General features: G+C 44.1%; 1 protein-coding gene across 1 annotated transcript in view; it reads left to right on the top strand.

Annotated features, from left to right (window-relative positions):
- MYO3B (myosin IIIB) overlaps positions 1–22,619 on the top strand; it is a 253,454-nt gene that overhangs the window by 182,750 nt on the left and 48,085 nt on the right. Inside the window, exons 27-30 of the mRNA XM_060281215.1 lie at positions 2,819–2,930; positions 6,396–6,558; positions 8,707–8,787; positions 17,588–17,702. Coding sequence (XP_060137198.1) covers positions 2,819–2,930; positions 6,396–6,558; positions 8,707–8,787; positions 17,588–17,702 — 471 coding nt within the window. The remainder of the gene's footprint in view (positions 1–2,818; positions 2,931–6,395; positions 6,559–8,706; positions 8,788–17,587; positions 17,703–22,619) is intronic.

Raw genomic sequence — 22,619 nt, 5'->3', positions numbered from 1 at the left:
TTGTAGGACTTGAACTGTGATGAAAGCCAGGAGTCCCCCGCAATGCCTGAGGAGAGGGTGATGCTGGTGGCAAACCTGCTTCTTCTCCACCTGACTAGAGAATAAATCTGTGTCTAGTGATGGAAGATAGACAAACCTGGCTAAGTGGTGGCTTATTTCAGGGGAAGGTGGTTTTGTTTTTGAGGCAGGGCAGAGGGAGGCTTGCAATTGCTGCTTTGCTTTGATCCATGATGAGTGTTACTCCATCCTGTTGACAAATCAGGTTGCAATTCCATGCACCCATACTTGTAACAACGTTCCACTGGAACTGGTAGAAGTTACTTTCAAATAAACATGCACGGGACCAGGTTTTAAGTGTTGCAAGCTTACTCTTGAAAAGTAACTATCATGACGTTACTGTTTCTTGAAAAATAAACCCATTTGCATTCACAATGGGAATTTCCAGTTTTCCCCTTTCGTCATTGCTTGCACAAAAACATGCTCATCCTATGTCTGTTTAGAATAAGCCTCGTGCTATCCAGTCCGTTCTGCATAGTTGGTGAGCCATGCTAAGTTGGGTTGTTCCTCTACCAAACAAAGTTCCTTGAGGACTATAGCCTGGTGTACAGAGAGAACTGTAGCTTTAAAGGGAGGGAGAGAGTAAGAAAGAGACAGCTGGTGATTGCAAGACAGTGTTCCAGAATTAAATGCTGCATAATTACTACGATGACGACGACGACTACTACTACTACTACTAATAATAATAAGCCATGTGTTATTTTCATAAAATCATCGAATCATAGAATGGGAAGGCACTTCTAATATAAGCTTTTGTGGAAAGCTGAAAGGCTGCAGTGCTCAGAGTTCTTACTTGCCCTCTCTGCTTTATGTGGTGCTCAGAATGGGACCTGGCAATAGGAACATTGCTCTGGCCACTGTAGCCTTTCTGCAGAGGAGAAAATGGTCGTGCTGCCTGGCCTTCAATCACCCTTCTGGCTCAGAGGAAGACATGGAATACACTTGGGGAGCCATCACCCCCATTCCATAGTGACCACTCCAACAGTGAAGGAGCCAGTGACTGCTGAATTGAGCAGTAGCCCTTGAGAGGTTGCAGCCAACAGCAAGTTCAGACCAGTCAGCCTTCAGAAGGCCTCTTGCTGGTGAAAACCACACCTTTCCTTGGCTGAGTTCCAGTACCTGCCTCAGTGACCTGTCCAAGGTCCTGAAAGGCCTGGCCAGTTATGATTCTGCATAGCCAACCTTGACTTGATTATTGGTCTATATGTGACTCTGCCCTTTTCCTGTAAGTGCCACAACTTCAACCCAACCTCCCTTGGAAGTCCCAAGCAAAGCTAAGACAGGTCAGAAGTCCTTAATATGTGTCTCCTAGCCTTGGGAAGTTGACAGGGCAAGCCAATATATGTTTACTCAGAAGTAAGTCCCACTGAAATAGGGACTTCAAGGCCAAGGGGAGGAAGAATCTTCATCTCTCTTTGGGGATTTTCAAAAACCTTCCTAGAACCTAGAGAACACTTCAGCAGTTTGATGAACAATGTCATTTACCTTTAACTTTCCAATTATTCTTAATTTCTAGAGCCACAATCAAGATGCACTGGGAATATGTGGTTCTTTCTTTCTTTCTTTCTTTCTTTTAATAAAGATGGATATGGAAGTCATTTTTATTATAAACTAATTGTAGCCCTGACACACACTAACAGAATCTCAAGCTTAGCCATATTTCAGTGTCGGTGTGCTAAAAGAATGGCTAGCAATTATCTGCTGGATATTAAAAAGGAATTTGGAGAGGGGGGTGAACCTGAAAAAAATTATCCCCACTTGAAAGTAACACACAAGTGCCACTGATCTTGGAATGGGTAAAAAAAGGGGGGCTCTGGGACATTGCTTTATTAAATTTCAATAAGTTATTTAAACAATTATCAACTAGTTGAAAGGTTAGATACAAATTTAACAAAATTTATGAAGAGCCTCCAATCAAACAGCAGTCCTAAGATAATTACGGTATATTTGACATTAAACATAGTCAACATATTGTCCTCCAGAGGTTTTGAGGACTCCAGCTCCTATTCGCCCTAGCTAACACGGCCAATGGTCTGTAGTCATGGGAGTTGTAGTACAGCAACCTTTGAAAAACATCATGCAGGCTGCTCCTGCCTTGTCCTACTCATGATGACAGGACCTAAGGTGGGGAAATACTTGAAAATCACAAGCGGGCCATCTCATGCCTGCATCCAGCTGGCCATTTGTACTGGCTGCCAAACACTGAGTACCTATTTCAGTTTGCTCAGAACCAAGCTCTGCACTTGAGCGGCACAAAACGCCAAGTGGCTGGGATCTGGCAGGCCCAGGAAGTGAGTGGATTTATGTTGCCATCTCCAACTCCTGCTCCTAGTTGCTCACAGTAACACCTATTACATTTATTGAGACTTAAGACTAGCAAAGCAAAGAGGGGAGGGGGGTTGCTTATAATACTAATTATCTTCATTTTGTCCTTTTTTATATTATTGTTATTGTTTTCTCTCCTTTCGGACGGACGGACACACACACACACACACACACACACACTGCTTTGTGTAACATCTAGTTTGGAAAAGTGTTCTGAGGAACTTGAAAGCTAACTCACGGTTTTGTGACATTTTGTTTGGTGCTAATAAAGGTATCACCCAGCTCTGGATTTGGGGGGCTTCTCTCTCTCTCTCTCTCTCTCTCTCTCTCTCTCTCTCTCTCTCTCTCTCTCTCTCACACACACACACACACACACACACACACTCATCGACCAGCACAACAGCCTTTGCTTTCTTTGTATTTTCTGTTTCTGTAGGTATTATTACATTGCTTTCAAAGCACATGAGACTCCTCTGCCCAGCAAAGAAAGCTGTGTTGCTATTCTGCAGAAAGCCAAGCTGGAGAAATGGGCTCTCGGGAAAACAAAGGTAGGATGAGTTCTGTTCCACTTTGTTGAGAGCAAAAGATACATTCAGTGTGGCAGCCTACTTGTAAAGGGGATGGGAGGAGGAATCCGCTTCTCTTTTCTGTGTTTGAAAGCGGACTGTCCTTCTCACAACAGATTCCCACATATTGTGAAATTGTTTTTCTTCCCAGCACTTTCTTTTGAGGAGAAGGGATGTACACACACACACACACACACACACACACACACACACACACACTTTCTCAGACATACATATGCACACAGATGACATTGTGGCCCCTCAGTGTTCTTTGGAGATGCGCCAACTTAATAATAATAATAATAATAATAATAATATTTATACCCCGCCCTCTCCGGCCAAGACCGGGCTCAGGGCGCCCAACACTGAATATAAATACAGTTAAAACATTAAAAACAAAACAAAAACAAAAAACAAAAAAAAGTTGATTAAAATACTGTATAAGTTAGAATACAGTTTAAAATGCAGCCTCATTTTAGTGGTAGCCCATAGATCAAAGCCATAGGGGGAGAAAACATCAAATATTCACCGGGGCCAACTATCCATGCTGGTCCACATGGGCCAGCAAAAAGAGCCGAGGGAAAATTTATATACAAATTCCCATATAAGAGGTTCCATCAAAAAAATGAGAGGGGGTGGTTAGACTGAGTCCAGCCCAAGGCCAGGTGGAACACCTCCTTCTTGCAGGCCCTGCGTAAAGATGTCGAATACTGCAGGGCCCTGATCTCCTGCGGTAGGGCGTTCCACTAGGCCGGGGCCAGAGCTGAAAAGGCCCTGGCCCTGGTTGAGGCCAATCTAACCTTGAGGAATGCTGCTTCCTACTCCTTTTCTTATAAGATTTGGGGAAACAAGGGACCTTCTGGGGCAGTACTTTTGCAATCAGGGATGTTCCATTGGCAATGCAAAATAGGACCAATGCTTAAAATAGTATGTGGTGCTCCTATTATGTTCTCAGCAGAGCTTAATGGTGCAACTTAAGGGCTGATTCAGATGTCATAATGCATTGGGGGGGGGTGGAGAGAGACAAGCACTGCATGTGCACATCAGGAATAAGATGTATAAACTGGAAGGTGTTGATAGGTGCTTTCAGGCAAGGTACAGTGGTACCTACTTACAAATTTAATGCATTCCGAACGCACATTCATAAGTAGAAAAATTTTGTAAGTCGAATCCCATAGGAATGCATTGGGAGAAAAAATTCGTAAGTCGAAGCAACCCTATCTAAAAATTCGTAAGTAGAAAAAATCCTATCTAAACCGCATTCAAGATGGCGGACGGAGCTCCATTCGTAAGTAGAAACATTCATAAGTAGAGTTACCTGAAGGAGCGTCTCCTCCCCCATCGTTCTGCCTGGACACTGAGGTCCAGTGCCGAGGGCCTTCTGGCAGTTCCCTCGCTACGAGAAGCCAAGTTACAGGGAACCAGGCAGAGGGCCTTCTCGGTAGTGGCGCCCGTCCTGTGGAATGCCCTCCCACCAGAGGTCAAAGAGAATAACAATTACCAGACCTTTAGAAGGCATCTCAAGGCAGCCCTGTTTAGGGAAACTTTTAATGTTTGATGGATTTCTGTATTTTAATATTTTGTTGGAAGCCGCCCAGAGTGGCTGGGGGAACCCGGGCCAGATGGGTGGGGTATAAATAACTTATTATTATTATTATTATTTATTATTTATTATTATTATTATTATTAGTTATTCGTAAGTAGAGGTACCACTGTACAGTATTGTCCTCCACATACATATCTAATAAGGTGGAGCAGTGTTTACCCTGTACCCTGCTTAACGCCAGCATTGTTTCTGCAAATCGGAATAGTGGTGATGCACAGCCCTTCTTGGGAACTATTTCACTGCAGAATGCAGGCTGAGAAATGGCCAGTTTGGTGGCTCCACCATGTAAAAAATACTGCCCACACATTTTAAAAGTAAGAAAAGCCTTGCTGGATCAACACAAAGGTCCACCTAGGCCCATCCTATTTTGCAAAGGTCCCTCTTACGTTGTTCCATTGTTCCATCGTTATTTATTGCATGTCTATCCCATCTCTCCTGCGAGGAGCTTAAGGTGGCATACACTCTTTCTGCCTCCGTATTTCCCCCTTTCGACAACCCTGTGAAGTAGGTCATGCTGAGAGTGAGGGATTGATCCAAAGTCACCCAGTGAGCTTCATGTCCGAGGGGGGATTTGAACCCTGGTCTCCCAGGTCCTGCTCTGACACTGTAGCCACAACACCTGCCTCTGGGAAGCAGGACAAATGTGACATGCTCATAACGCCACCTGCCATGATTTGAACCTGGTCCCCTTCCACGGTTGGTTTTTCTCCAGCTGAAGCTGCAGCTTCCCCTCGCATCCCCACCTTAACTGGGTGCTGTTGCAGCAAGCAGGGGTTGGAAGATGGTCTCTTTCTGCCCACTTCCCGGCACCTGGAGTGTTGTTGCTGCACCCCCAACAAATATAATTTCCCCAGGGTGCCTGGAATTCATTCCGAGGAGATCAGATGCACCAGAAGCATTGTAAATCCTGAGAGAGAGAAATAATATACAGGTACTAACTGTGGGAAGATTAGGTTGCCTTTCATTCTACACCCCAACCCCCCAACCCACATTTCAAGTAACTCACTGCAGGTATTGTTGCTTTACTCCCAAAAGTAATAAGGTTTGGGGGTACTCACAGATCAGGGATTTGTCATTCTGCCAGTTCTGCCATCAGGAGCGCAATGGGGTCTGAGGTGCCAGGCTCAGAACTGAGCTCAATAAAAATAAGCTGTTTTTCATGGTGGGTGGGTGGAGGAGAACCTGTTTGCTGTAGGGGTGGATGGACCAATCCATTTTGATCTCTCAGTTTCTCCTTTTGCCAATCATAAATTCGATTAACAAATTGCTGCCTAAATGTGGGAGGTTAATATTATTTTTAATCCTCATGAAGCATCAGGATTTTAGTGTGCATTTCTCCTAATAAACACATGTTTGTATGCAGTTTTTTCCTACCGTACACATATCTCCATACATCATGCATTATTTTCACTAATACACGCATTTCTGCCCAGCACTTTAACATATGCGTTTTTGTACACATTGATTGGCTGGGTAGCTGCGCTGCAAAATTTAAAGGAGTTTGAAGGGTAGCCGTGTTTTGGTTCTCGCATCGTTTCGCAAAGTGTGAATTTGGTAGGTTCGCCTTTAAATGCAAACTTAATCCGTTTCCTTTCCCATCCCATGCTTGCCAAAACCCAGCCTAAGAAATAATGCAGCCATCACCATAAAGAAATCCTATGCTACACATTCATTTACTGTGCGTGCAATGTGGCAAGGTACTTTACAATGCAAGTGCAAATTTCAACAGCCAGCATCACTGTTCCTTTTCCTATCACCCTCCAGAGTCCAGAACACCCTCCTTAATTATTTTCTCATACTTACGTGTCACGTCACGTTTGACCTTGTTGGTTTCATTGCAGGTTTTCTTGAAGTATTACCATGTTGAACAACTGAACTTGTTTCTGCGTGAAGTTATAGGCAGGGTGGTGACCATGCAGGCTTATACCAAAGGGTGGCTTGGAGCTAGGAGGTACAAGAAACTCAAAGAGAAAAGAACAAACAGTGCCATTGCCATTCAGTCAGGTAAATGTTCCCGAGTTCCCCTATATCATAGATGATCCCAGAGTTTCAAGCTGTTAAATTGCACACAAATTGCCTATTCGTTTTCTTAATGGCTGGATGTTAAACCCCAAATAACATGTGGTGGGTTCTTCCTCTCCAGTTAACTGATGCCAGCATTACGCAGATTCATTGCTAACTTATCAACTTTGTAATCGCTAATGTCTTTGCTTAAACACATTTATAGGCTTTGCCTGTAAACAAAAGAAGAGCAGTGCTGTTAATTGTCTCTTCTGGGCTATGAAGCACACATGAGAAATGAGGGGCTGCTGGTGTGATGTTGATTTTTTTTAAAGAAAAGAGTACGCACATCTACATTCCAAATGATTGCTGTGTCTGCTGGGCCTATTTCTGGAATGCCATATATTCCTTCAGTTTGAATGCAGAACCTGTTTGGTCTTGAGGCTATGTTAGACTTCTTAGGATGCTCAGCATAGTAGGGTTGTGTTTAAGGACACAAAAGAACCCCCAACAAACTGCCTGCCGTTTCTGCATTTTTTTTCCAGTGGCCTACTGAGTGCTCTGCATATATTATAGAGTTGGCAGGGACCACAAGGTTCATCTAGTCCAAGCAGTGGCATAGCGTGGGTTGTCAGCTCCCGGGGCCACACAGAGGGAAACGTACCCATCTACATTCAACTGCCCAATGGCACCTGCATCACCTGGGAGATCACAGCTGCAGAGATAAGAGTCATTCCGTTGTCTGGAGAGGTCACTTCTTGGTTTTCATTAAGAAGCCGTTTTCAGTGGAGCCCAAGGAGGGAAACACTCAGCTGGATTGAGGCAGCCCCAGGTGCTGAAATTTTGCACCCCTAACAATTTTGCACCTGAGGCACCCGCCCCTTTGCCACACCCCCACTACACCACTCTGCCCACTACGTCACTCTGCCCAGGACTCTTTTACCCAACCCACAATCTGAGATTAAGAGTCCCACGCTCTGCTGAATGAGCTATCCAGGATGGGTTAACTCCATATACCCTGCCCTTGAAAATGTTACCTTTCAGGTGTTTTTAAAGGCTACAGTCAACAAGAAGATAGATAGTCTCTTGGCAAATGAAAGAGAGGAATTTTACCATTTGTATTTTACACTGGGGGGAGATGTTCGAGATGTATGCTGTGTTTTTGCCTGCTGGTGAGCAGTGCAAGGCGGAAAGCAGCTTCTGATCTGGCAGGTGCCTTCCCTCAGAGCCAAAAAAAGCAAGGACATTGTTCCTTATAGGCCTCTGCCTCCAGGGTTGACTCCTTTCACATTGAGAGAGGGTGCTTTGCTGGGATGAAAGCAAGTGTGAGTCACTTCTAACCTGATGCGGGGAAGGGTTCAGTGAGACTTGTGGGCCATCTGTTACTCAGCCCTGCCTCCGCCTCTCTCTGCCCTGTCCATTTTTTTCGCTAAGATGGGAGGAAAGGTTCCTATTTAAACAGGAACACAGTGGCATCCCATAGTCTGCAGCTGATGGTGCTCCTAAATGCTTTCCATTACGTCAGCGACACAGCTGACCTCCAGTGCAGGCAGACGGATGTTGCTGGAGATTGTAGTCTAGTGAGATCCCAAAAGCTGGAAATTAATATTAGAGAGCATCTTGTGGTGGCAAAGACACGAGGGGTGGCATTGGTCTGCTGCGTACTTCATCGCATCAAGATGCAACGGAAGCGCTTCTTGTATTAAAGCGGCTTGTTCTGTGTAGGAACCTGGGGGCTAAAAGGTTGCTGCTACCTTGACCTTTAAAAAACGACAATGGTTCACCCTTAGTTGCTAAAGCGCTCTGCGCTGTGTTCTGAATTTGCCTATATTCAAACGACTCAACACATGCAAACAAGCATTCGGCCACTGTTTTTTCTTCCCACTGGGGGAGGTGGCAAACCTAATCAAAGAGCCCACACTGTGACAGAAAGGCTGAAGGAACTGTTTGAAGCCGCAGGGAGCTGCTTAAACCTACTTCAGTCATGAGCCCAGCATTCAACAGGCCACTTAACCGGGAGAGCGCTTTGGTGGGGTGAGGAAGAAGGCTGAGGGCAGGAGGGATCAAAACGGTGGCCCGTTTTTTCTGACTCTGCGGCAGCCTTTCCTTTAAAGCGAGTGTAATTCACAACACATGGCTTTGTATTTTTAGCCTGGAGAGGATATGATGCACGCAGGAAGTTCAAGGATATAAAGAACAGAAGAACTGATGCTGCTATTCATATTCAAGCAGGTAATTAAAACAATATTTTCACAGCTGACACCTATTTTACTGCGGGTAACTTCCCATGTCAGTGTTTGTGTCTGGCAGAAATCACGCGCAGCCAAAACAAAAGGAACTTAAACACGCTTCTCCTGACTGCTGGCTTCCCTGTGCCTGAAGTTCGGATGCGCCATTCAGGAACCTGGTGGAAGAGCTGGCTCCGACCAGGGTGCAGATTCAATGCATAATACAGCAACCCCATTGTCAGTCTTACAGGCACCCCAGCATTCTGTATTATATCATTACTACCCTTGGGGTGGTTTTTTTTAAAACAAGCAAACTTTTTTTCCCCACAAAAAGCAAACAAGGTGGTAAGGCGCCAATTATCCAATGGTGCGGTACATCTTTAGAGCAGGCAGACCATATAGATTCATATCTTTTTTTTATATAAGAGGTAGTCAAGGTATGTTCAATTAGCAACTCTGAAATAAACAGGACCAGCATGAGAAAAGCCTTGGTATGCTTTAGAGGCAAGTGTGCATAACTTCCCCACCTGCCTTTTCCTCACAGCACAATCCCCCCCAACCAGTTTTTTTGACGCAAAAATAAAAAAAGTTCCTGCTGGGGGGGGGGAAACAACCCTGCCCACAACTCCCTGAAATTCTCTGCTGAGGGGTGCTTAATAGGCTGGGCTGTGACACAGGAAGCTTGAAGGGAACCCCCCAAAATTGGACAAAGGCAACAACTGTGAGGTGGTGCTTTGTCAGCATATACAATACCTACGTCTTTCCATTCCAATGGGATGCGGGTGGCGTTGTGGTCTAAACCACTGAGCCTCTTGGGCTTGCTGATCATAAGGTTGGCGGCTTAATTCCCTGCGATGGGGTGTCCCAGCTCCTGCCAACCTAGCAGTTCGAAAGCACGCCAGTGCAAGTAGATAAATAGGTACCGCTGTGGCAGGAAGATAAACGGCGTTTCCGTGCGCTCTGGCTTCCGTCACGGTGTCCTGTTGTGCCAGAAGCGGTTTAGTCATGCTGGCCACACGACCCGGAGAGCTGTCTGTGGACAAACGGCGGCTCTCTCGGCTTGAAAGTGAGATGAGTGCCGCACCCCATAGTCACCTTTGTCCAGGGGTCCTTTACCTTTCCATTCCAGTCCTGTCCCTCTTGCATTATTACTGCTATGAGGACGCAGGTTGTCTGGTACCGTAGTATTCATCAGGAAATGCTTTCCCCAGGATCATACACCATGCACTCTGGGAGAGCTTTGTTTATACTGCAGTGCTGAGGGCCTTCTCTCTCGGGTTGCCTCTGAGCACAGACATTCCCATTGCTCAGCTGAGTTCATCACCCCTCTCCCATGGTTGTGGGGCGGGGGCACTCAGTCCACACCTGCCATAGGTGTGTGAGGCCTTAGAAGGCACTCCCCACCATGTGCACGAGGAGGGCCACTGCTTCTAGAAAGACATTCAATAACAAAAGGGTTTTTTGATGCTCAAATGGACCAGTTCACATCTGATCCTCTTTAGCCGGCACTTGGAAAACGACTCCACATTTCTGCCAGGCTCAGAAGGAATGGCATATTTATCACTCGCTGTGCTCTGCGATGATGCGCAGGCAGCGCCGCTCCCAGAGGGAGGCACAGCTGTTTTCGAAGTTTGATGCTGTGGTTGCCAGGCAGTTGCCTCAGGACGGGTTTTGATGGTTGGCCACCAGCTGTTCCTCCTCATAGCACTTGAGAAGGCAGGCCATAACTAAACCAGCAGGGACAGCACCAGAATTTAAAAGGGGGACGACGACAGAGGAGGCAAAGTATATTTCTAGGTGGGCCTGCTCTGGTCTATGGAGTCACAAAGAGTCGGTCACAATAACAACAACAACGGTGGGCGAGTTGTGTCCCGTATGCTACGGTCTCTGAAATAAAAATAGCAGGGGATGTTAATGACCAAAGTTCAGCAATGAAGGGCAGGTGGAAGGAGATGTGCCTTGCTTGAGGGGAGGCTTACGTACCCTTCCCAGGGCTGCCCGTGAAACCAGGCCCTGTGGCTGCGAGCCTTTCCTGTTCTGCTGGGGGCTAGTGAAGCATGCGCCACCTCAAGAGACAAATGCGTGCATTCCCTGTTAGGCATGACAGCCCACAGCTGCTGCAGCATAGCAATGACAACAAACATTTCTAAATCAAATTCTAGCTCTCAGAAAAGTGGCTTGTCGTGCTATCGGATTGGATGCGTTAACATGGATATTTATTCCTGCGAATGGAGCAAGTTATATGAAGTGTAGGTGGGTTCCCACGAGGCAAGACACGGTTATAGCAGCAAGAACGTTTATTAAACTAACAGAACTGGACAACAGGGGCAAAGCAACTGCTTTTATACGTTTCTGAAGGCCTGGGCCACACCCAATCCCAACGTGATTGGCTGTCTAAACTTCTAAGCTGCGAGTCATGACTCAGAGTTTAAGGGCCAATGGCAGAGGCCCAAATCCTGAAATGTTCTGTGATTGGATATCATGTATCGAATCAGAACACAGGGGCTCAGAATCCTTAGTCCAGACTCAAGATCATGCAAACACAGACCACAGAATACATAGCATTAACGTGGATATTTATTCCTGCAAGTGGAGCAAGTTACAGTGGTACCTCGGGTTAAGAACTTGATTCGTTCTGGAGGTCCGTTCTTAACCTGAAACTGTTCTTAACCTGAGGTACCACTTTAGCTAATGGGGCCTCCTGCTGCTGCTGTGCCGCAGCCACACGATTTCTGTTCTCATCCTGAGGTAAAGTTCTCAACCCGAGGTACTGCTTCCAGGTTAGCGGAGTCTGTAACCTGAAGCGTTTGTAACCCGAGGTACCAGTGTATACAGTATATTATCTTAACCATTTTATTTATCAGGCACTCATGGGCACTTTTGCCCCAAACAAATCACACCACTGATATTGCAGACTGGCTTCTCTTTTCAGCAGCCATTTCGTTTTGGCACACGCAATCGATAGACGCGTACCAGCGCCACATATATATTTCTGAACCAAGAAAGGTAGCAATGATAGCAATAGGATAGTGTCATTTCCCCCATCCTTGAGGAGAGCAGCTTTGTTATTGGAGGGGGGTGAATGTGTTTCCTGGACATGGGGTGCCGCACGAACGTTGGGGGTGCGGAATGGAAAACCAGGAAGGGAGAGGAACCAAGAGCAGCAGCACTCTTTGCGGCAACAGTTTAATGCAAGTCCCACTTGTTTATCTCTGCATCCATATTTCCAAAATATAAGCAGCAATTACTATGTGTAGCCATTTCCCCCCTGATTTTGCTAGACTACAGATGTGTGATGCTTAGAGTATGGTGCCTTTTCTATGGACTTTTGTTATTTATCCAGGTTTCTAAATAACATTTTGAATCTACTGTGGACTGCTGTGGCTTAGTGTGGTTTCAATACAAACCGTAAACTAGTTATACTGTCTTTGTTATGAGTAAAGCTTCTCTTTTGGTTTTTTTTGCTGTCTTTTATCGCTTACTGTTGATTTTAACTATTGCATTCTGTGTTTTCAGTATTCCCTTCACAAGCCACTCGGTGAATGTTTATTGATGGGTAGTCAAATAATATTATTTTAAAAACACATCAATGCTTGTGTTGGATCAACACTGCTTGGTGTTGTGAAGACCCCACACCCCAGCGCTCACAATGGGGTTGTAATTAAGGGACAGTGTTTCATTCACAAGAAATATGAGCACGAGGAGTTTTGATTCTACGAAGTGCATCGGTTGCATTTGTTACCTGGGCGTTCAAAGAACCATCTAATTAAAATATATGTCTCTGGGGGAAAAAGAAAAGAAAAGGAGAATGTTACAGGGGTGGGGAGGAAGAAAGGTGGTCTTGAAATTTAGGAAGCACTTGGCTTGCTTGTTTCTACAGCTCCGCTCATATTGAGATTTGTTTCCCTTTCATCTCCTTCCCAGTAAAAGCAGCACTGAGGCTTATCCCTTTAGCTTCCTCAGAACTTCCTTTCAGAATTCCCGATCTATTACCAGCACATTCACATACCAGAAACAAGATGCCTTTTCATGCTGTCAACCTTTTTCATCTGAAATGTAAATTAATTCTTGCCTTGACAGAGATCAAAGTGGGGGTATTAACCTTATTGGACCCTTCCCTCATCAGAATCTGTTCCAAAGACTATGAGGCTGGTGTTGTTGGGATGTGGGGGAAGTGGGTGGGTGGGGGACGACGACGCACAGTCTTTAGTGTTATCTATGGCCCTCCTCCAGGCAGGTCCCCCTGTCTACAAGTTGCCATTTCAAAGGCAGTGGTTTCTTTTGTAAATGACCTTATCATTGCTTCATACTGTGTGAAAAAAATGATTTGCCTGAATAATTCTTCCAGGATTAGCCTGCTCATTTTAATTGTTGCAAGGGGGGGGCAGCTTCATTCAGATTTCAGGATATCCTCTGAGTGGTTTTGACAGCAAGAGATCTTGGCCGGGTTGCTCATTTCCTTGCAGTGCAGTCTTTTGAGGTGTAGGCTGCATTTGCATTTTGAAAATAAACAGATGCCTTTCGCATACCCGAACGGCTGGGCTAGGAGTTCTCAGTGGAACCAAGGAGAACAGCAGCAGACATCAGATGAAATGTTGGAATGGGTGTGTGGGTGGGGAGAAAATGTTTGTTTCTATCCTCCAATGGGGGTAGAAATTTTATCTATTTTTTTAATAAAAAACAAAACAAAACCTAAATGCACTTGAGAATCCATTCCCTAAGAGGAAGCATAGTGCTGCCGCAAAACAAGTCGCTGTAGAATAATTGAGGAAAGGAGAAAGCTGATCCTAGAATTTGTAGTAGAGAGGTGGCTGCAGGATTAATAATTTCCGCTCACTTAGTCTCTCTCTGCTTTGATATAATTGTTATTGAATTTCCCTTTTTATATATATAAAAAAATGACTTCAAATTAAACAGTCACGTTGTTTCATTAGGTTAGAGCATGGTGCTGAGAACCCCAAGGTTGCAGGTTTGATCCCTGTACAGTGGTACCGGTACCTCTACTTACAAATTGAATGCGTTCCGAACACACATTTGTAAGTCGAAAAAAATTGTAAGTCGAATCCCATAGGACTGCATTGGGAGAAAAAAATTGTAAGTAGAAGCAACCCTATCTAAAAATTCGTAAGTAGAAAAAAAAATCCTATCTAAACCACATCCAAGATGGCGGACGGAGCTCCATTCATAAGTAGAAACATTCATAAGTAGAGTTATTCGTAAGTAGAGGTACCACTGTATAGGACAACTGCATATCCCTGGACTAGATGATCCTCAGGGTCCCTTCCAACAATACAGTTCTAGGATTCTATATATTGACTTCCCACCCCCACTTCCCCAGTGTTTTTGTTCAAACCCTTTTCTCCTGCGTTATATACCAAACTCTTATCTATTCCAGAAATCCCTCTGATACGATTACTTTTATCATTTTTCATCCTCTGCTCGTATCTTGAATCCTGCCCGCAGTTTCATTTGATTGTGGTACTTTTTCAAACAGTCCCCCAAAAGGCCTCCATTCTTCTATTAAAAAGTTCATCATTTTGATCTCTTAATATTGCTGTTGGCTTTGCCATTTCTGCATAGTCCATTACTTTTAAAAGCCATTCCTTCTTCATTGGTACCTTCTTTCCATTTCAGTGCATATACCGGTAGCATTCTAGCTACTCTTGCCACATCCATAAGTAGTTTGATCATTTACTTCAGAATTTCCGTCCCAGTTATCCCTATAAGAAAAGCTTTGGGTCTTTTGGGAATAGCCCATTTCAACATCTTCATTTCATTATATATCATTTTCCAAAAGCCTTTAGCTTTTTTTTTACATGTCCACCATATATGAAAAAATGACCCTTGCTCAGTCTTAAGAAATCTCGGCAGATGGGTGAAGCCTCTCTCACTCCCAATCCTCACTGCCCCCGTACCCTAGCCAGTGAAAAGCAATCAGCTAGCTTTTTTTATGATTATACCTCACCTTTCCCCCCTGACAAAGACTCAAGGTGGCTTACAGATAAAAAAAGAACGGCTTAAAAACATGGGAGGAATCATGTAAAACAATTAAACATTGATAGAATCAAAACTCTCTCTATCTTTCTCTCTCTTTCCACATAAAAAAATCTAAAATGGCAAACAATTAAGAAAACTATCAGTCTAAGCAACATAGTTACATTAAACAGAAGTGCAAGCAAACAAATCTACTGTTACCTGGCATCTAAAAAGATGTTAGTTTTAATATATGTTTTGATTGCAACTTGCATCATCCCTAGCTACCATGACTCTGCTGCCTTAGGGATCATGGGAGTTGTAGTCTAAACCATCTAGAGCAGTGATGGCCAAACTTGGCCCTCCAGCTGTTTTGGGACTACAATTCCCATCATCCCTGACCACTGGTCCTGTTAGCTAGGGATGATGGGACTTGTAGTCACAAAACAGCTGGAGGGCCAAGTTTGGCCATCACGGATCTAGAGGGTACCATTTGGGGTAGGCTGGCCTAAATCAGGTCCCCAAATCAGGCATTCGTTTCTCCTGGAGATAATTGGGGAGTGGGTTCAGAGGCACCCTCTTTTTTCATTTTAACAAAATTGAACCACACCATGAATGACTGATACACCTCAGCACGTTTTATAGGAATGCAATGCACCCATTGAAGCTGAGGGGAGTCTCGTTTTATGTCAATACTGTATCAATATTCCCAGCACACCAGGTACACTTCGCCCCAAATGACTAATAATAAAACGACAGCAATATTCATTTCAAGTCTTACTCCGTTGGCCCTGAGTCTTAATAGTCCCATCATTAGCAATGCGAAGATTGGGATCTAATTCATTATGGCGGTGCAACGGAGAATATTATTAAATGCATAAGGTGAGAATAAAGTGGCAGCTGGTAATCATTCTTCTTCATTGATGTGGGGATTGTTCCTGGGGCACTAGCAGTGTGTGCCTGCTAATTTCACACTCCTTGAGCCAAGTGCTTAGTGTCAAAACCAGGGATAGTCAGCGATGCAAATAGCTGTGATGGCTCATCCACCTAACGTCAGCTTTCCCCCCCACCCCTCTCTCCTGCCCACCCACCCCTGCCTTCTTACGCTAACAGGATATTCTGTAAACATCTTTGCTGGGAAATGATTTGCATCTATCTAAATGCTACAGCGAGTGAGCTGTCCCTGGTATTCCTGCACCGCGGCATATTTCAAAACCCATTCATATTTGCATTGATTTGCTGCTGGCATTATTTGTTCAGCAAAGCAGGAAGCAGGGAAGATCATAGGACTCTTTCATCAGCAGCTAGTTCTGCCAGTGGGCCGCTTTGGGAAAGGAGTTGAAGCTTCTGCCACTATCCCTGGCAAGTCCCATCACTGTAGCAATTCTCTTAACGCTCCTGCGTTCACAATTGGGGCTGGGAGCAAGCCTCACCCCCCTCGAGCTGTCAGATTTGGACCAGATCCACTAGTCATCTGATCTATATAGCGCCTGCTTTGCAAGACCTTGAGTCTTTTGTTTCATAGCATCAGATCTTGCCATCACATCCATTCCCCGACAGCTGGAATAAATGCTTCTTTTTTCTCTGCATGATTGTTGTTGTTGTTTAGTCGTTTAGTCGTGTCGGACTCTTCGTGACCCCATGGACCAGAGCACGCCAGGCACTCCTGTCTTGCACTGCCTCCCGCAGTTTGGTCAGACTCATGTTGGAAGCTTCGAGAACACTGTCCAGCCATCTCGTCCTCTGTCGTCCCCTTCTCCTAGTGCCCTCAATCTTTCCCAACATCAGGGTCTATTCCAGGGAGTCTTCTCTTCTCATGAGGTGGCCAAAGTATTGGAGCCTCAGCTTCACGACCTGTCCTTCCAGTGAGCACTCAGGGCTGATTTTCTTAAGAATGGATAGGTTTGATCTTCTTGCAGTCCATGGGACTCTCAAGAGTCTCCTCCAGCACCATAATTCAAACGCATCAATTCTTCGGCGATCAGCCTTCTTTATGCTCCAGCTCTCACTTCCATACATCACTACTGGGAAAACCATAGCTTTAACTATACAGACCTTTGTCGGCAAGGTGATGTCTCTGCTTTTTTTTTTTAAGATGCTGTCTAGGTTTGTCATTGCTTTTCTCCCAAGAAGCAGGCGTCTTTTTAATTTTGTGACTGCTGTCACCATCTGCAGTGATCAAGGAGCCCAAGAAAGTAAAATCTCTCACTGCCTCCATTTCTTCCCCTTCTATTTGCCAGGAGGTGATGGGACCAGTGGTTGACAGAAGGACCGATGGAGGGGTTGGTGGGAAGTCCAGAGATTCGGAGAAATCTCTAAATATGGATATGTATTTCGTATTGTTATAACTTTACACTTGTAAAATCAAATAAAAATTATTTCAAAAAGAGGTAAGTTGCCGATCAGATAGATAGATGTTTTTATTTTAGACTCTGCTCATTTGTAACATAACAATCTTTCCTGTACCACTATTTGCTTCAGCCTGAGTCTACTGCATTTTAGATTGCAAGCATAACCATGTTTGCTCAGAAGAAGTCCTGTTGAATTCAGTGGGACGAACTCTCTGGAAAGTGGGGTTGCATGGCAGCGTTACACTCAATAAAAGTGGAATCCACGCCTAGGTGTTTCTCCCACCCCAGGGCCCTTGACATATAGAGGCCCTCCCTCCATACAGATACCACCCATCACAATGGCAAGCATTTTGTTAGTGCTATGAACATTTTAATTTTGTTTCTCAGGCCTTGGACAAATATTTTTGTCCTCCTTCTGCCGCAACAGTTCAGGGGCTCTTGCCCCATGTTTTAACCTTCCCTTTCTTGCTGTCTGCTTAGCTTTCAGGGGATACTTAGCTCGCAAAAAATACATCAGAATGAAGAAGAACAGTGGCTGCCCATCGAATACACAGCCCATGAGCGTTGCTTCTGGTCTGAGTTGTGAAGAATACTGGTGAGTTTTGGTTATTCTGTCCAAAGAGAGGTGAGAGGGGAAGTGTGTGGAAACAAAAATGCTTGTTCTCTGAATCACTGGACTGCTTTGCACATTAAATGGAAACCAACCCAAAGATGTCGTCATCATCATCATCATCATTTCATCATTTATCATTTATACCCTGCCCATCTGGCTGGGTTTCCCCAGGCACTCTGGGCAGCACTCAACAGAATAATAATAATAATAATAATAATAATAATAATAATAATAATAGTGATAAAACATCAAACATTAAAAACTTCCCTAAACAGGGCTGCTTTTAGATGTCTTCTAAAAGTCAGATATTTGCTTATTTCCTTGACATCTGCTGGGAGGGCGTTCCACAGGGTGGGCGCCACTACCAAGAAGGCCCTCTGCCTGGTTTCCTGTAACCTCACTTCTCACAGTGAGGGAACCGCCAGAAGGCCCTCGGTGCTGGACTTCAGTGTCCGGGCAGAACGATGGGGGTGGAGACGCTCCTTCAGGTATGGCCACTCGGGAGAGCCGTAACCAGTCACAGCTTCTGAGAGTTGTACCTGTTTGATACACTTCTGCAGACAAGCATTTGTTGCATTCCCCCATGATGCGTGAAGCAGCCTCTCACAAGCTTCTCATTCTGTGAACCATGGAAGCTGTTGGGGGGAAGAAAACCTTCGCCACTTCGTCTATCAATTTATGTTTTCCTTTCATCGTGAACTTTATGCATCTGAGAAAAAGCACTTTAACCTGCTGCAACTTCAGGCAGAGTCCTAAGAAATGCAAGCAGATTACTGTGTGGATCAGTCTAATGTCACAGAGAGTCTTTGTGGCCGGGACTGGACGCTGCTATTGTGGAAAATCTCCCTAGCACACACTTGGCCCAATCCACATGGCAAGCAGCTTACAAAAGTTGTGAACGCCACCTGGAGCTGCTGCCTTGTCTCCATTTCCACACATTGAATCACTACTCACATCATGTGTTTTCTCCAGCAGCTGGGAGCTTTTGCCTCTTAAGCCATCATGCAAAACAGTTCCAGTGACCTCTTCCTAGATACGCCACTATGCTTTAATTTGTGCACGTGTCTCACGTACTCTACTAGTCTTCTGTGATACTTGTTCTCCTCCATACACTAGTAGAAAAATCTCCTTTTCAGAGCTTCTAAGAAATGAATATTGGACTTCTGGACTTCTGGACTTACTGTATTATTCTGGACTTACTGTATTTTTCCGTGTATTAGACCAGTGTTTCTCAACCTTTTTTGGGCAAAGGCACACTTGTTTCATGAAAAAAATCACGAGGCACACCACCATTAGAAAATGTTAAAAAAATTAACTCTGTGCCTATATTGACTATATATAAAGTAATTCTCCCACGGCACACCAGGCAACATCTCGCGGCACACTAGTGTGCCGCGGAACAGTGGTTGAGAAACACTGTATAAGACAAGCTTTTTTAAATTGTAAAATAAAGTTAAAGAGGGGCGTCTTATACATGGGTAGTGTTGGGGGGGGGATATTGGATTTTTTGCTGCCATGAATCAGAGATTGTCAGCAGCTATTGTTTGTGTTTTTGGTGGCTGCGGAAAGGCTGTAGTTGATTGGTTGTCGCTGCTGTATGTGTGCTAGCGATTGGCTGATTCTGCCGGTGAGGGATAGGTGGCTTGTTAGATGCGCGCAGCTGGCAGTGTTGGTCCTGCGGGTGAGCGATTTCCGTCGACAATTCTCCCTAAAAGAAAGTGTCGTCCCCCCCCCCTAAGGAAATGCTCAACAACTCTGGGCAATCCTCCCCAAAAAAAGCTCAACAAGTAAGGGAAATCTCCCCTGATTTGGAGTCTCCAAAAATAGGGGGCGTCTTATAAATGGGGGCATCCAATACACGGGAAAATACGGTATTCTGTTTCGTCATGTTTGAAAAACACAAAATTGCATGCTTATCACATGTATTTGTGGGCTTTTAAGCTGCAGCTTGATCCTATGCATGTATATTTGCAAGTATATTCATCATGAATCGACACCTTTCTGGGGGGTCATCCCAATCAATCTTGTATGCAGCTGTATCGTGCAGTATGTATCATGTTAAGATGCCAATTGTGGCTTATAATGCTCACCTTCAGCTTGTGTTCAATGAATTTTGAAAGATTGGTTCTGTAGAGTGCTGGACACATGCCTTAATGACCATTGGATTCAGATAAGAATCGCGACATTTTTTCACAGAAGAAGAGCCTTCGTTCCATGGGAAATTAAGATCTACGCCCATTTTCTAGTTTTGTTTGGCCCAATAAAAGTCCCACCCCTCCACATGTGGCTGCTGCTGCTAACCATATGGCTGTTGAGTCACAAAGGAAACAGGAAGGATGATGAAAAATAATATTTCAGTGTTTAATTTAGTTGCTTTTGGTATGTCCATGTGGTCCCATGGATGCAGGGTTGCTGTAGTGTTAGTCCAAAATTCAATTCTGTGTGTCGTTCAGGATACATCCAGGACTAGCAAGTAAATGCTCAAGGTGAGGTTCAGCAATCAGTGGGCTGATAGCCCATCGCAACCTGTAGCTGGACAGTGGGGCTTCAAAAAGCCTGTGGTCATTGCTAATGATAAATTGCTAATTTGCCTTGAAACTTTGGGACAGGGGTAGGCAACCTAAAGCCCGTGGGCCGGATGCGGCCCAATCGCCTTCTCAATCCGGCCCACGGACAGTCCAGGAATCAGCGTGTTTTTACATGAGTAGAATGTGTACTTTTATTTAAAATGCATCTTTGGGTTATTTGTGGGGTCTGCCTGGTGTTTTTAGATGAGTAGAATGTGTGCTTTTATTTGAAATGCATCTCTGGATTATTTGTGGGGAATTTGTTGATTTTTTTCAACAAAATATAGTCTGGCCCACCAAATGGTCTGAGGGACGGTGCACTGGCCCATGGCTGAAAAAGGTTGCTGACCCCTGCTTTATTATTATTATTAATTGTTATTATTTATACCCCGCCCATCTGGCTGGGTTTCCCCGGCCACTCTGGGTGGCTTCCAACAAATACAAAAATACATTAAAATATCACAGATTAAAAACTTCCCTAAACAGGGCAGCCTTTAGGATAATGTAAACTGGTCTTGGCTATAATCAATGGCAAAACTGAGAAATCAATTATTATTGTGTGTGTGTGTGTGTGTGTGTGTGTGTGTGTGTGTGTGTGTAAGAGAGAGGGGGGGGAGAGGGAGAGGGAGAGAGAATTTATATCCCGCCCTTCTAGTGTTTTACTGAGGGTAAAATGATTCCAATGATTCCAATGATTAAAACCAACTATACAATACAATAACTCTTAATTTAAAAAAAGCCAATATACAGCACTATTTTTCTAGAAAAAGACGTGCCAGAACCCACAATGAACGCCTCTCTTGTTCTCTTAGAATGACAACGGCACCCACCTTGGAGGTGCCGGAACTCAGTTTTGGTAAGTTCTGGCATAAAAAAGCTCTGCCAATATAACATAAAAGAGAGACAAACACAGCAGATAATATAAAGTCAAGCAGAAACATTGGGTGGTATTACGAAGTGCTGGAGGGAACTGATGTTTTAAAGATTATATCAATGTCTGGGCTATCCAATTTTCACAGGAATCCCTGAAACAGATAATCAATCATTCAAAGATTATTTTTCTGAAAGTTCACAACCTATATAATATTCTGGTTTTTTATGTTTTGCTAAATGCTTCTTATATTGAGGAATGAGTTGCTTGATTATCCAAGCACATCTGAAAGCTGCCAGCAGGCTACCAAGAGGAATGTCAAAATATGGTTATGTTTTTGTGAAAACCATATTCAAGACTTGTAGTGAAATGAGAGGAAGAATAAACTGCTGGCACTGTGCAATGGAAAACTGTCATGGGGGGAGAGAGAGATGTGTTCTAGGAAGCTCCACTGTCAAAAACACTTGTAATGACCAATATTTGCAAAGGAAATATGGAGAGCTCAAATTGGGCAAAGCCTCACACAGCTTTGCTTTGCAGAACACAAAGTGAGCTCCGTGTATCTGTAAACACAGGCAAAATCTTTGGCTCAATTCCACTGTACACAGAGTATGTTGCTTTTGTTTAGCCTTTTTAAAGAAAAAAGAAAAATTCTTAATGGGAAACAACTCAAAACTACATTACTTGGGAGTGCTTTTTGCTCTTTTCAGATGTAGTATTAAAGCTGTTATGAAAGATATTTCCATTTATTTGTGGCTATCTACATGGATCTGTTTATAAGTGCGTATTTCTCAAATCTTGAGCAACATGTATGATTAAATTTAGCCAACTCAATGCACTTCCTTCTTTAACACATTAACTGAATCTTGAAATTGCCTCTCTTTGTTGCAACCATTTCTCTAGCTTGTGTGAGTAGTAGCCAATCAGGCATTCCCAAAAACAAAAACAAAGTATTACCCCCAAAGAAGACAAGGTTTACATGTGCTACTTTACATGTAAGATGCAAATTTAGAAATGATTACTATAATTTAAATAGAAGTACATCTCATCCTAGCAGGGAAGACTGTCCGGTGTTAAATGTTGATAGGTAACGTCAAGGCCCCTACTCTCCCTTCTTAGGATTCCTTATCTTTAAATCAGATTTGATCCAGACACCACAACCTTTCAAACAGAGGAGTCAATCACCAGCTCTTCAAACAGAATACCATCTTCTATAAAGTAGGCCATTACCTAGAATAGTTGAAGTCACCTATCACTACAAAAAAAAAATCTGCTTCAGTTGCCTTCCAGATTTCTCTTTCCCTTAGGATTACCCTCAGAGTTTTGGTCAGGGGGATGAAGTGTCGCCCATACTAAAAATTTTGGGGTTGGGGGAGAGGCTTGGTATCTCCTCCTGCAGTGACTCTGAGGAGAAATCCTCACTTTTTAGCTGAATTTGCCTGTTGCTGAATCGCTCACTTG

Source organism: Zootoca vivipara, chromosome 1 (genome assembly GCF_963506605.1).
Source record: "Zootoca vivipara chromosome 1, rZooViv1.1, whole genome shotgun sequence".
Taxonomy (NCBI): Eukaryota; Metazoa; Chordata; class Lepidosauria; order Squamata; family Lacertidae; genus Zootoca; species Zootoca vivipara.
This window is presented reverse-complemented; position numbering and strand designations above follow the sequence as displayed.